The sequence below is a fragment of the Argopecten irradians genome, chromosome 10, assembly GCF_041381155.1.
Source record: "Argopecten irradians isolate NY chromosome 10, Ai_NY, whole genome shotgun sequence".
NCBI classification, from domain to species: Eukaryota; Metazoa; Mollusca; class Bivalvia; order Pectinida; family Pectinidae; genus Argopecten; species Argopecten irradians.
This window is the reverse complement of record NC_091143.1, coordinates 12,139,580-12,153,806: the sequence shown is the minus strand read 5'-3', so window position 1 is coordinate 12,153,806 and position 14,227 is coordinate 12,139,580. Positions and strand designations below refer to the sequence as shown.

Below are 14,227 nucleotides of genomic sequence, written 5' to 3'. Positions count from 1 at the left end.
TTCATATATTTACATGAAGTTCAAAAGAAACTTTCTAAGAAGCATGTATGATTTTTTTTTATACCAAAACCAAGTCACAATTATAGATGGCACCTCGATCTTAAGATATTTTGATTTTTGATCAGTCTAGAATTCAGACTATGTATGAAAAGGTTATCATTATATGACATCTTGGACAACAATACCAGGCAACATTTTTTTTTTATTTTTGACTGTAACAACTCAAAAATGCAATTTACAGATAATTAGAGCCTATAGTAGGATCTCAAAATTTAGCGATTTTTTTTTAGAAATAGTGATTGTTTAAAGATAAGTGGGTAGATAGATGAATGGAGAGACAAATGACAACCAAAATGGCAAAAAGGTGATTTGAATGAGAATAGCTAGCCTGTAGATATTGTTGACGATGGTGTGGAATATACTCCATTTCTACAATTCACCTTCAAGAGTTACTGCCCTTCTGCCACATAGCTTACTTTTATTTGGCAAGTGGACACATTTATCTTAATTAAAACACTAGCATTGAGTTTACAAGAGGTCCAAGGGGCTGAAATAGTTCATCTGGCTATTTACCTGACCTAGTTTTGAATATGTTGCCTTGTAAGATTTTGACCCACATTTCTCTAATATACGATCAATTATTAAGCAACAAAAAATCATTAAACCACAACAACTCCTGACATTTTAATGGACTGCCTACGAAAAGAAGATAATTTTATCGAGAAGGCAATGAAGTTGTAATGTATATATGTCCTATATTTTGAAATAAATGAATTCTGTTTATAATGACCTACTTTTTGAGTGAGGTACATATAAGGTTTAGCTTTCAGCCACATCCATCCTTAGCCTTACAATACGATTTATAATATTAAACTGACCATTTCTTTTTAAGCCTATTTTACTAAATGCTATGAATAAGTTGGCATTACTTTCAATTTCTATGCATTTTTCCAGCTTCCCTGATGACCTTCTATTTAATTCACTGTGCATTATCTGTCTGATCTAATTTTAAACGTATGTTGTGTTATTCTTCATAAATCTAAACCACTTTTTCATTAAACTTTGTTTTTTTCATCTGAACGCTTAAGTTTTCATCATCAATATAACTTATTTTTTCATTAATCTGTATTATTTGTATGACTAAAATGTTTCTATCAATCAGTAATGCATTGATTGCAGGCTAATTTACTGTTTAGCAATTTTTTTGCATCACAACTAGTCATCCATTGTCAATATAACCTAGGCGACCAATTGAGTTGTAATTGATAGGCAGTATGTTTCAGCAAGACAGCACTATAAAAGGAGTTTTCACTATCACAAGGAGACATGGCACAAACATATCCCAGACTAGAAGAACATAAAAACACTCACAAGTATGCAATTTGCACACATGCAGTGATAGCTCTCCTTCAATGAACTGAACCAATAAAATGTGAAGCAGAATAAATTAAAACCAGACCATTATTTTTCTGACCTACTTTTTTAATTTTCTTCAGCTCATCAGTCTCCTCATCTTGTTTGTCTCCGGCCACACGGTCCTTTTTGAACTTTGCAAGCTGTTAAAGATCAAAACATAAAACTATTATTATAACATATCATAAATCTATACATGTCAAAACTGTCAAAAGTCCACTTTCTAGATAAAAAATATGTCACTTAATGAGTGAAATAGTCTTTCTCTTTTATGGAATCAGTGACAAAAGATGGATTTGATTCTACATTCTCTCGAGGAAATTAACAAAAAATGTGAGATTTAATTGAGATAATAATGTGGAAATATTGCAAAGAATTCGGTCATTATCTTTTGAATCGCGACACATGAACTGTGATGTTCCTTCCACGGTTTGACAGCCAGCTGATGTATATGTGTGTCGGTGACACTGTCATCTTCAATGTGTATGAACATCCAACTTACAACGAAAAATACATTATTTTTCTTTTTTAATTCTAATTCAATTAAAGACACTAACTGTAATTCTCAAGAAAACATCAAATTTCAAATCACAATTATTTTTTGGTGAACATTAAGCATGGATATCCGGTTTAGAGATCAGGGCCTTTTAGTGTTATTTCTCCGCCACGTTCCGTGTCACACGGCAATATGGCTCTAATTGATGTGGTTAGCATGACAATCATTCCATGGTACTGCCTGACCTCCATTCCTTCCTCTTAAATGACAATCGTAATAAAATTCACCAAATTATTCAACAACAAACGTACAACTCTCATGCAGTCACTCGATGGCTGAAATATTCTAAGATTATAACAAGAGGCCCAGAGGGCCTGTATCGCTCACCTGGTTTGTAATGCCAAGTAATGTCCTCAATACAGGTTCATTGTTTCTTTTCTGAAGGAATTTTATTATTTACCTCTGATTTCCCTATTGGGCCCTGCCCCTCCTCCCCCCAGCAGGTCAGAAGCAAAATTTATACAAGTTCTGTTCCCCTTCCCTCAACAATGTTTGTGGCCACATTTTGTTACAATCAATGCAAAACTTTAGGACAAGTAGCGATTTATAGGAATTACTTCTGTTTCCCCTATTGGACCCCGCCCCTCTTGTCCCCAGGGGGTCAGAGCCAAAATTTATACAAGTTCTGTTCCCCTTTCCCAATGGACATTTGTGGCCAAATTTGGTTACAATCCATGCAGAACTCTAGGACAAGTAGCGATTTATAGGATTTACCTCTATTTCACCTATTAGGCCCCATCCCTCCTGCCCTTGGGGGGTCAGAGCCAAAATTTATACAAGTTCTGTTCCCCTTCCCCAATGGACATTTGTGGCCAAATTTGGTTACAATCCATGCAGAACTCTAGGACAAGTAGCGATTTATAGGATTTACCTCTATTTCACCTATTAGGCCCCATCCCTCCTGCCCTTGGGGGGTCAGAGCCAAAATTTATACAAGTTCTGTTCCCCTTCCCCAATGGACATTTGTGGCCAAATTTGGTTACAATCCATGCAGAACTCTAGGACAAGTAGTGATTTATAGGATTTACCTCTATTTCCCCTATTGGGCCCGCCCCTCCTGCCCCCGTGGGGTCAGAGCCAAAATTTATACAAGTTCTGTTCCCCTTCCCCCCTGGATGTTTGTGGCCAAATTTGGTTACAATCCATGCAGAACTCTAGGAAAAGTAGCGATTTATATGATTAACCTCTATTTCCCCTATTGGGCCCCGCCCCTCTTGGCCCCGGGGTTCAGAGCCAAACTTTATACCAGTTCTGTTCCCCTTCCCCCAAGGATGCTTGTGGCCAAATTTGGTTACAATCCATGCAGAACTCTAGTACGAGTAGCGATTTATAGGATTTACCTCTATTTCCCCAATTGGGCCCCGCCCCTCCTCCCCCCAGCGGGTCAGAAGCAAAATTTATACAAGTTCTGTTCCCCTTCCCCCAAGGATGTTTGTGGCCACATTTTGTTACAATCAATGCAGAACTCTAGGACAAGTAGCGATTTATAGGATTTACCTCTATTTCCCCTATTGGGCCCTGCCCCTCCTGCCCCCGGGGGGTCAGAGCCAAAATTTATACAAGTTCTGTTCCCCTTCCCCCCTGGATGTTTGTGGCCAAATTTGGTTGCACACCATGCAGAACTCTAGGAAAAGAAGCGATTTATAGGATTTACCTCTATTTCCCCTTGGGCCCCGCCCCTCTTGGCCCCGGAGGGTCAGAGCCAAACATTACACAAGTTCTGTTCCCCTTCCCCCCTGGATGTTTGTGGCCAAATTTGGTTACAATCCATGCAGAACTCTAGGAAGAGTAGCGATTTATAGGATTAACCTCTATTTCCCCTATTGGGCCCCGCCCCTCTTGGCCCTGGGGGTCAGAGCCAAACTTTATACAAGTTCTGTTCCTCTTCCCCCAAGGATGCTTGTGGCCAAATTTGGTTACAATCCATGCAGAACTCTATGACTAGTAGCGATTTAAAGGAAATGTTGACGGACAGACAGACAGACGGACGACGGACGCCGCACCATGACATAAGCTCACCGGGCCAGGTGAGCTTAAAATGAGCTCAAAAATTTGAAGCTTATGAAATCTAATATTGACGACAATGTTTCCAGCAAGAGTGTTTCATGCTTGCCATAAATGTAATTTTCTGCATTTATTCCCAAATTTCTATTACTTTTATTCTGTACTTGTATACTACAGAGTTATCTACCTTCCTGTTAGGTATTTTGATTGTGGCGTCACGCATATTATCATACTTTTTGAAGAAAATGATGTGAATTACACTCACAAAATAATGACATCACATTGGATACCTACTACCAAGGGAGCTAACTCTGCAATATGCAAAGACTGATTATAATGACTGTTCATTAGTTGTTGTTTTTTTATAATTATCACCATTGGTACCTTTCAGAAATCAAAACACAATAATTATATATTCTTCAGATGTACTAATAATGCAGTTATGTACTCTCTAAACACAGGTAATATTATATGGCAATGAACTCTCCAACCCAAACCAACAAGTGCAGTGGTGCTTGTTGTAATAATGGTTAAATTGTGTATAAGTAATCAATTAAAAAAATTGTATTTCTATTTTTTTAATTCTGTCCCATTTCAATCCTAGACACAGTGTTTATGTATTGGGGTCCAGTGAACAGGTCATAATAAGTGGACCACTGACTGTGCATGCATTTAGTATACAATCTTAATTCTGATTCTGTTGGGATGAAAGGGGCTCCCATATAGCAGGGTTCTGATGAAAGGTCTTTCAAAATTGGGAGTTAAATGTTTTTTTTTAAACAATTAAAGATCAGGAAGCGGGATAGGGAGGATGAATTCGGAAGTTTCCTGATAGACTCAAGTTGGCGAGCATGGGATACATGGATTGCATTAATTACCTCAGCTCTGAGTTTTTTCACATCCTGTGCCAGTTCCTCAGTCTGCTGGACATAGTGCCACTTGGCTTGTCTCTCACTGTCAAGGATCTGTAATAGGTGTAAATGTTTCTGCTCGAGCTCCTCTTTCTGTTCCAGAACTTTACTGTACCTGTAACATATAATCAGATAAACCTGCCACAGTGACCACCTCTGTATAAAGACCACCTGGCTATAAAGACACCTACCTAAGTGACCACCTCTGTATAAAGACCACCTGCTTAATAGGACCACTTTTTCAGGGTCCCAAATATTCAATTTTAACCTGCTAATAGGTAAATATCTACTTCTACTGACACTCTCAAATGGTCTTTCTTTTGATCTGCACACTATAATCCAATGGAACGCCCTTCCTGCTTCCATTGTTGACACTCCTACTGTAGATTCATTCCGAGATCAGCTGACACCGACCGTTCTCACATCTCTCCACTATTAACTTCCTACCTGTATATAGTTTTAAATATATATTTAAAAAATAACAAAACAGACACAAGTTTTAAATTCTGCGTCCTCCCATGTTCTCCAGGTAATCTTCTTTGTCAAGAAGGTCTGGTGATATTGAAGAAGAACTCTATACAAGACTCATTCCTATAGATTTAGGCCTCTTGATTATTGTATTGAAGATATTAACTAATTCCTTCCCATGTAATATAATTCAGGTCAAGATAATCAATCTGAGAAAAACCTTCTTTCACTCCAGTTGAATACATTATCCTTAATATGTATCAGGGTTTGCGTTTACGTCGTTCTCATATCATTTTTTTAGCACAGAATGTTCATTTTCATTTAAAGTTAATATGAAATAGTTGTCTCAATTTTTACATTTTATATTACTTACCAATGCTCCCATAGGTTAAAAAAACCTTTTAACTTCAAGGCACTTTTTTGTAAATTGAAATGAAATATTCATACATTTTATATCTTTTAATTTTATTTATAAGTGTACCAGCTATATGAAATATATACATTGCAGAGTTTTCTAGTCTGTAATACGGTTAAAAACTGTTTTTTCGCTTCTCATCGAATATGTTCAACCCTAATATATCTTTAAAATGCGACAGCAAGCTCTGTTTACTCAGAGAAAATAACACATAGCACAAGGTATTAATAGGGTATGGCTCATCCTGATGTTTGGATGGCCAAATATTTATTCAAAGTTATTTTAAGAAAATTAATCACAATTTTTACTTGAATTTTTCATGAGTAAAGGTGCGGCCTATAAATAAAGCATTTTTATTTCATCTACAACCCATCATTTCACAGCTACAGTTACTAAGTTTGTTATGAGCACTGCAAGACTTGTGACCAATATCTAGTCTATAAGGCCAGTTTTGTTGGAAGGGAATCGGACTGATGGGATTAAGCAAGTGTGAAATGGAACGGACAGGCAGCGATATTGTGTTACCTGCAGAAGCTTTCAGTCCTAGCCAACATTAATAACATTTCACAGAGGCTGACAAAAGTCCATTGTATTAGCATTACACACCCGTCCTAGACCCCTCAGTACAACAAAGCTATAGAACCAAATCGCCCTGAAAGTAACGTTATCAAATGTTGATAAAAAATGTGCATGACAGCCAAGATCCCTCCCCAGAGACTCAAGGTCCAAAACAAATCATACTGACATCAATGGAAGTTAATACAGATTGGGGATCAGAAGCAAGTAGCCCCTAACATATCTTTTGTTCCGCTGACTCCCAAAGGGCCTACAAGATAAGTAGTATCAATGGCAGAGTTAGTCAATAACACAGTGAGCGGCCTCTCTATCACAAATTACCAGTAAAACCAATGTATCATTGGCTTCGATGTTTTGGAAGGATCGTCACCCCTTGGGACCCATGTATGCAATGTATACAATTAATTTATATGAGTGAAAATGATCGGTTCTGTACAACTCAAGGCTGCATGATGGGTATTCCTAGAAGTCTGACTGTGTGTATATAAATTATCCTCACAGCTCGTCAAACATGGCAGCACAATGCCAGGATTAAATTATTCAATAGAATTCTACTGTCCTACAATTAGGATATATATGTCTTGTATCAAAAGTCAACTTTGTTTAAGGCTTATTTTCAGATTCAATTCACTATACACCAAATCTTTTAAAGAACAGTTGACCTTTTAAGAAATCAAGTTGGTTATTGAAGCCACGGTACAAAATGTCGTTTTGAAGTTTTGACTTAACATTATTAACAATGACTAAAATGATGTACTTGTAAAGCATGTTCTATTAAGTGTCATTACAAAATTCATTGGAAACTATCACATTTACTCCAATAAACACCCCCCATCTCTATTACATCCCCTCAATCCATTTTCACATTTGTAAGTCACATGTATTTATCTTGAAAATATCAAATATCCATGTTACGATGTCATCAACAGATAAATCAATGGAGAAGCAGTTCTTAAAGATGCTCCACCGCTGACAAATGGTATTTTTTCACTATCAAAAACAGGAGCAGACAATTTCGTATTTTTCTTCTGTAACAAAAGTTACTTACTTAACACCATTACCACCAATGAAAAGTTTGTGCTTCTAATTTTACTTCAAGTTAAAAATATGAAAAATAATTAATTGCATCCCGAAAAAATTCTGTGGCACTATATTCTATATGAAATGAAGTACTGATTGTGCATGCACCAAAGGCGAAATAAATTGTTTTTTATTTTTTTTTGTGTTAATTAGGCATATATATACACGATCAAACACAAATTGTTTTTCGAATGATGAATATCATTTATGCTCTGTCGGCGGTGGAGCATCTTTAAAGCAAAACAACATAAGTCCATATTTACATTTATTCTGGTAACCAGACAATTTTGCATCCTAATAAACCTCTTATAATGATATTATACCTCTGAGGTGCTTATCGGAATAAATATCATATTTAAACACTGGGAATCTCAATAAAACCAGTCTCCTAACCTTACAAGACTGAGGTCAAGGTATTTTTTTAGATAAATGCAGAAACCTAGTTCAATATTTCTTGGTTGTGTAGTACGTAACAGACAACTTGTTGACGGAAAATTGATTTGACCTTAAGAGCAGGTCAAGGTCATTCATCTGCACATGCTTTCCTAAAAGGATGCTATTAGCAAAGAAATCATTTTCTTGCCTTGGCTCATTTAGATAATTTACCCCCTGAAAACCCATTTAGACCCTTCTAAATCAAAGACTTAGACCAGTCCATTATGAATTTCAGGGGTGCATGAATGAGTTAAAATGTTGGAATCATTAAGGAAAAATTACAGAATCCTAGAAAATTACAAAGTTAAAAGGACCACATGGTTATATGGACGTCTAATCATTCCAGTGGGTGACATTTTGGAAGACAAAGTGGAAATCGACAAAATGCCTAAAGAAGAAAAATCCACCTGAAGACGGAACGACAAATATTAGAGCCATAAGTGTGTTTTGACCCATTCACCCCTGAAATTCTTAGTTGACTCATTCAGTCTTTGAATTAGAAGAGTTGAAATGTATTGTTAGGGGTGAAGGAGTAACAGATCAAAAGTTCACATGCTAATGACCAGGGCCCAGTTGTTCAAAAGATGATTAAGCTAATCACAGTTTAACGACAATATTTAAATCAAGATAAACTATTTTCTGGTAATACAAATTTTACAAAGTTTTACAAGAATCTTAAAAGCTCTATTTTCTACTTACTTGCTGAGTTTAGTGTGTTAGTGTTTAAAGATGTTACAAACAACTGCATCAGTGCATGTCGGCACGTTGAAGTTAAATCACGATCGTTTGCTCATTTGGCTGAGACGAATGTACGTAAATTCTTCTGTTTATGAACAAATTTGATATGTAAACGTTTGCAGTGAATTTTAAATAGGCCTGAGTCTGAACGACGATTGTCCTTCCGATTCACGGCGATTGATTCACGTGTTTTCTAAGACAGAGATGTAGTTGTGATCGTAAACAATAACCTAATTTGAATATTTTAAAATAACTATACGATTATTAAAACTTCTGGATTAAAGTGACATTGCTTATGATGCTGTTTCTTCGTTTTGATTCATTGGTGAATGTCCGCGTGACTCTTGCAAAAATGTGCGTTTCCCTTTCAGACTTACGTTACAACTGCCCTAGTATTGTTTATATTTTAATTTGTCATAACATTTGATTTAATTTTACTCACACGTCTTCATTATTATTATTGATACTTGAACATCTTGCTATTACCCATCTGTCATACGACTGTTACAACAATGACAGGACATTAAAAAATCCAAGATGGCGACCTCATAGATCGATGTTATCAGGCGGGTTGTCCGCAAATAAGACCCCCCACCACTTTTGACCTTTATTTCTTCTCTTGGAGGGGGGTCTTATTTGCGGTGAAATACGGTAAGCTAACTATGTTTTGAACAATCAGGCCCCGGTGGGGAACAGCTGGGACAGATATATAACTACTCATAATGTATCAATCCATCTACTTATTGGAGAGAGGTATTTCATTGATGAATGAACAAAGTAACACTAAATCACAGACAGTACATTAGGTCACATTACTAACAACCTCCATTAACTTTGATCGACTTGCTGATATACCCTAGTTTTATATTATTTTGATTGACTTTAACATTATATGATATTCTGAAACAATCATTTTAGTGAATTGACATTTTAAGATTCACTTTCAATCTGTTTGGCTTCATTTTTCCTTATTTGTTTTTAACAAACAATGTCATTTTAGTACATATATGTGCAAAGTTTTCGCTAGTTAAGTTAAGATCAGAGCGTTCAGAGCATCAACTGAGTTCTAAACTGATTGAACATTATCTTATAACAGCTAGGGATGTGTTAAGTATGTGTCAGGTTAAGGAGGAGGTGGTGGAATGAAGCAGGAGTACCCAGAGATAAACCACAAACCTCCTGTTAATACCTGGCTAACTATCACATTTTAACAGCTTAGGTTGAACCAGGTTAAAGAGGAGGTGGAGAGAAGCAGGTGTACCCAGAGATAAACCACAAACCTCCTGTTAAAACCTGGCTAACTATCACATTTTAACAGCTTAGGATGAACCAGGTTAAAGAGGAGGTGGTGGAAAGCCGGAGTACCCAGAGAAAAAACATTCAAGTCATAGCCTATTCCTGCAGACATAACATTGTAGCGCGATTGGACTGGGTCGATCATCGGTGACCAGGTAGTTCAGTTGAATTGGTAGACCACTCGGCTAGTGTTCGGAGGGTCATGGGTTCGAATCCCGGTCTGGCCTCTACATTTTCTCCCCTCTTGTTACAACATCATGGCAACTGCCCCAAAAAGGATTCAAACTTGCGACCAACAGGTAGAGGGCTCCATTCAAGTTAAGGCCTACTTCCTGTAGTTAAAAGCAAGCAACTGCCTGGATATGATTCAAACTCTTGACATGGAGGGTAAGTAATTATGTTGGATTCACTTGGCCCCAATAAAAAGGTTGAAGACTAAGCTAAGTGGAAACATGAGCAAAGGTCACCTTAACCACATGGCTATATTAGCCCCTTGACATGCAAGGATGACATGCTACCAGTAACAAGATAGCCTCAATGAGGTGTACAAGAGTGTACTATCCAGTGTAGCTCATGTCAGAGCAAGAAAGTTAATACAAAAGATCTTCCAACTTCTCATGATAAAGTCAGATGATGTACATAATTTGACAAGTATATGAATGAATCCCTACCAAAAATCATCAGTGGCACTTTCGTAGGAAGGATCAATATTGATAAGATCCTGTGGGAATCCAGTCAATCGCAGGTAACCTAAATCTGTCATCGCATACTGTCGTCTGCTCATCTGTTCACGGATCTGTTCATTTAGTCATGACATGTATAAGGAGATCCCACTCTCACACTAATTGTAACTTTAAGCCTCGTAATGCTTTAAATTTCTACAAGTATCAATGACCCTTACATGTAAGCCATCCCCTTTGCCATACTAATTGCAACTACCGCCAACAGAGCATAAACAATACTGATCATCATTTGAACAATAACTGATGTTACATGCCATGCTTCAGGTTTGGGTTGTTTCATATTTAATGTCCTATTAAAATCAAAGGTGGAGGAACGCTGGAGTACTGAGAGAAAATCCACCGACTTGTCATCGCAAGCAGAACCTGGCAACAAGTATTTCCAATATATGACTCAAAAGTGGTCACAGCTTTTGGCAGTACAATATATATATACGCCATAATTAGTGTCTATTCCCCTAAATGTGCCCTTTGGCCCTAATTATGGTAAATATGGAATGTTGGGACAACTTAAACACTTCGCCAATGCAATCTTGGCATCAAGCAAAATCATCATGTAGATATGTAGTTAAATTTTATTGCTACTACATTACATTAGGTTTACGATTTGACTCTGAAGACTGGACAGTGGCAACTAGTGGTTTGTGTTCAGAGGGTCCAGGCTCGAAACCTAATGTGGCAGCCATATTTCCCCCCTTGTTACACATATAAATCCACAGACAGAGACTGATGAACACCTAGACCTTCAGTGAGGTAAATTTTATAATACTTACGGTGCTCGTTTGATGTGGTCAATCCAGGCGTTACATTCTGACTCTGTATCTGTGCGTAAGTCATACTGTCGTTGACCCTCGCTCTTGTACGTGATAGTAAAGCAGTACTGTAAAATACAAAAACAAGGATTGAACCATGTCTGAATAGGAATCAAGTATAACAATCTAGATAAAAAGTTTTGTCCTACTTGTGATTGAGGTTTATTTGTGTAACTTGCCTATCACAATACATTAAATTCAATATCAAAATGACACACTGCCCATACTGGTATCCCTAAACACACCTACACATGTTTTTATATTAAGTTTAGTCTTAGCTAATCAAAGATGACATTACAAACAGTTACGTCACTAATAATTGGTTAAGTCTAAAGTCTAAGTTTCTTTCATGATGTTGGAGCCAGGTCACATAAACTTTACACGGGTCTGTCAGGATTAGACAAGGATACCTCATTAACTCTGCTGAATGATTTTGGCTTTCAACACTCGGCAAGGCTCATGCTGCTGAAAATCTTTCACTTGACAGACCAATATGTTTGATGATAAATTTTTAACAGAAAATATTTTCGGTTGTGTAACATGATTATCCTGGTGAAAGAAAGTTATATTTTCCCTTATAGCAACTGCAAGATTAATTGTATCAAGAGTGCGGTGGCAAATTTAGTTTGATCCGGACAATAGTCTGATTTGTATACTTCAAATTGCTCTAGTTAGCATGCACTCCAAATATAAAAATGTTATAAATGCCAACAACAGCCTTGGCATTTAGCTTTCATTGACAATCACTCAACATATTACTACTCCGGAAAATGGCTGACATATTAAACACCAATAAAAGTACATGATGATATAGCAAACTTGAAATGTCTTCCTCGTAAATTGCCTACCTCATTAAAACTGCAATGAATAATCAGATATTGATTTATAACTGCAGTCACAATAAATTTTCATCATTGAAGGCAAGAATGATATGATTGGCATTTTGTGGCGATTCAGTTGATTTTGTTTTCAATCATATTCATAGATAGCAAAAATGTTCAAGGATATGTGGTTAAGGTTTGGATGATAGATAAACGCCTGAGTTCTGATAAAAAACCACAAACCTACTGCTTGAATATCTAGCTATTTCTTCAAGTCTTAATATATCATACTAAAAGGAAAGGTCTATGGAATGAATATACTAGGTTTGGGTGCACAATTGGATAAAAGCTAGAGTTCTTAGAGAAGAACCATCAACCTGCTGCCAGTCCCAAGTGCTATTATGCATTATATTACAGTCAAACCTGTCTATAATGACCACTGAAGGGGAGACAGAAAAACGGTCACTATAGACAGGTTTCCTTAATAGACAGGTTGGGGATTCCGTGCCAACCAGCGAGCAAGTAAATAAAACAGAATTCTATTAATGAAAAACAGACCTGCTATTGGATATTTATATATTTATTACCATACATTATTTAAGAACTAATTGTGTCAATATATTTCTGTGATTTGTGTTGGTTTTTATTTTTTAATGTTTGGATGGGGCTTTCCAATACAATCAGAAATTTCGATCATAACAAAATCAAATACATAGTAGATTTTTTTCAGCTATTAACATAATATTACCTAATTACTGACTTGAAATGACCTGGAATTATATGTGCAAGATTATTTGTACCTCAAATGCGACGATCGCTAGGTTATAAACCATACAGTCCCGTACATTTGAAGGGAGTGAATTACCGGAAGTAGGTCAAAGGGATGCTACTACACACAAACTGTACTCTGTACTCGGAAAGTCTATCTCAGCGAACGGTCGTTAGACAACTTTGACGGGGCTAAAATGACTGGCCGTTAGCCACATTAGACAGGTGGTTGCTACGCACAGTACCACTATATAGTAACAAGAGGCCCATGGGCCTTAACGGTCATCTGACTATTAGCACAACACAATGTAGTCGTTTAAAGATTTTAGCATATTTGACCTCTGTGACCTTGAATGAAGATCAAGATCATTCATTTTAACAAACTTGGTAGCCCTTCATCCCATTGTCACAGGCCCAATATCAGGTCTCTAGGCCTCCTAGTTATTCTTAAGAAGTCGTTTAGAGATTTTAACCTTTTTGACCCCTGTGACCTTGAATGAAGGTCAAGGTCATTCATTTGAACAAACTTGGTAGCCCTTCATCCAAGCATGCTGCAAGCCCAATATGAGTATCCTGTGCCATTTGGTTCTTGAGAAGAAGTCGTTTAAAGATTTAAGCCTATTTGACCTCTGTGACCTCGAATGAAGGTAAAGGTCATTCATTTGAACAAACTTGGTAGCCTTTCATCTCAGCATGCCACATGCCTAATATGAGTATCCTGTGCCATTTGGTTCTGAAGAAGAAGTCTTTTAAAGATTTTAGCCTTTTTGACCCTTGTGACCTTGAATGAAGATCAAGATCATTCATTTGAACAAACTTGGTAACCTTTCATTCCAGCATACTACATGCGCAATATCAGTACCCTGGGCCTACTGGTTCTTAAGAAGTTAATTAAAGATTTTAGCCTTTTTGACCCCTGTGACCTTGAATGAAGATCAAGGTCATTCATTTGAACAAACTTGATAGCCCTTCAACCAAGCATGTTACGGGCCCAATATCAGGTCTCTAGACTTCTTAGTTATTCACAAGAAGTTGTTTAAAGGATTTTTAGCCTATTTGACCCCTGTGACCTTGAATGAAGATCAAGATTATTCATTTGGACAAACTTGGTAGCCTTTCATCCCAGCATGCTACAGGCCAAATATCAGTACCTTGGGCCTTCTGGGTCTTGAGAAGAAGTCGTTTAAAGATTTT

General features: G+C 37.1%; 1 protein-coding gene across 1 annotated transcript in view; it reads right to left on the bottom strand.

Annotated features, from left to right (window-relative positions):
* Positions 1 to 14,227, bottom strand: part of LOC138332536 (ras-specific guanine nucleotide-releasing factor 1-like) — a 208,050-nt gene that overhangs the window by 101,396 nt on the left and 92,427 nt on the right. Inside the window, exons 4-6 of the mRNA XM_069280541.1 lie at positions 11,406 to 11,512; positions 4,852 to 4,999; positions 1,479 to 1,556 (exon numbers count right to left, since the gene is read on the bottom strand). Coding sequence (XP_069136642.1) covers positions 1,479 to 1,556; positions 4,852 to 4,999; positions 11,406 to 11,512 — 333 coding nt within the window. The remainder of the gene's footprint in view (positions 1 to 1,478; positions 1,557 to 4,851; positions 5,000 to 11,405; positions 11,513 to 14,227) is intronic.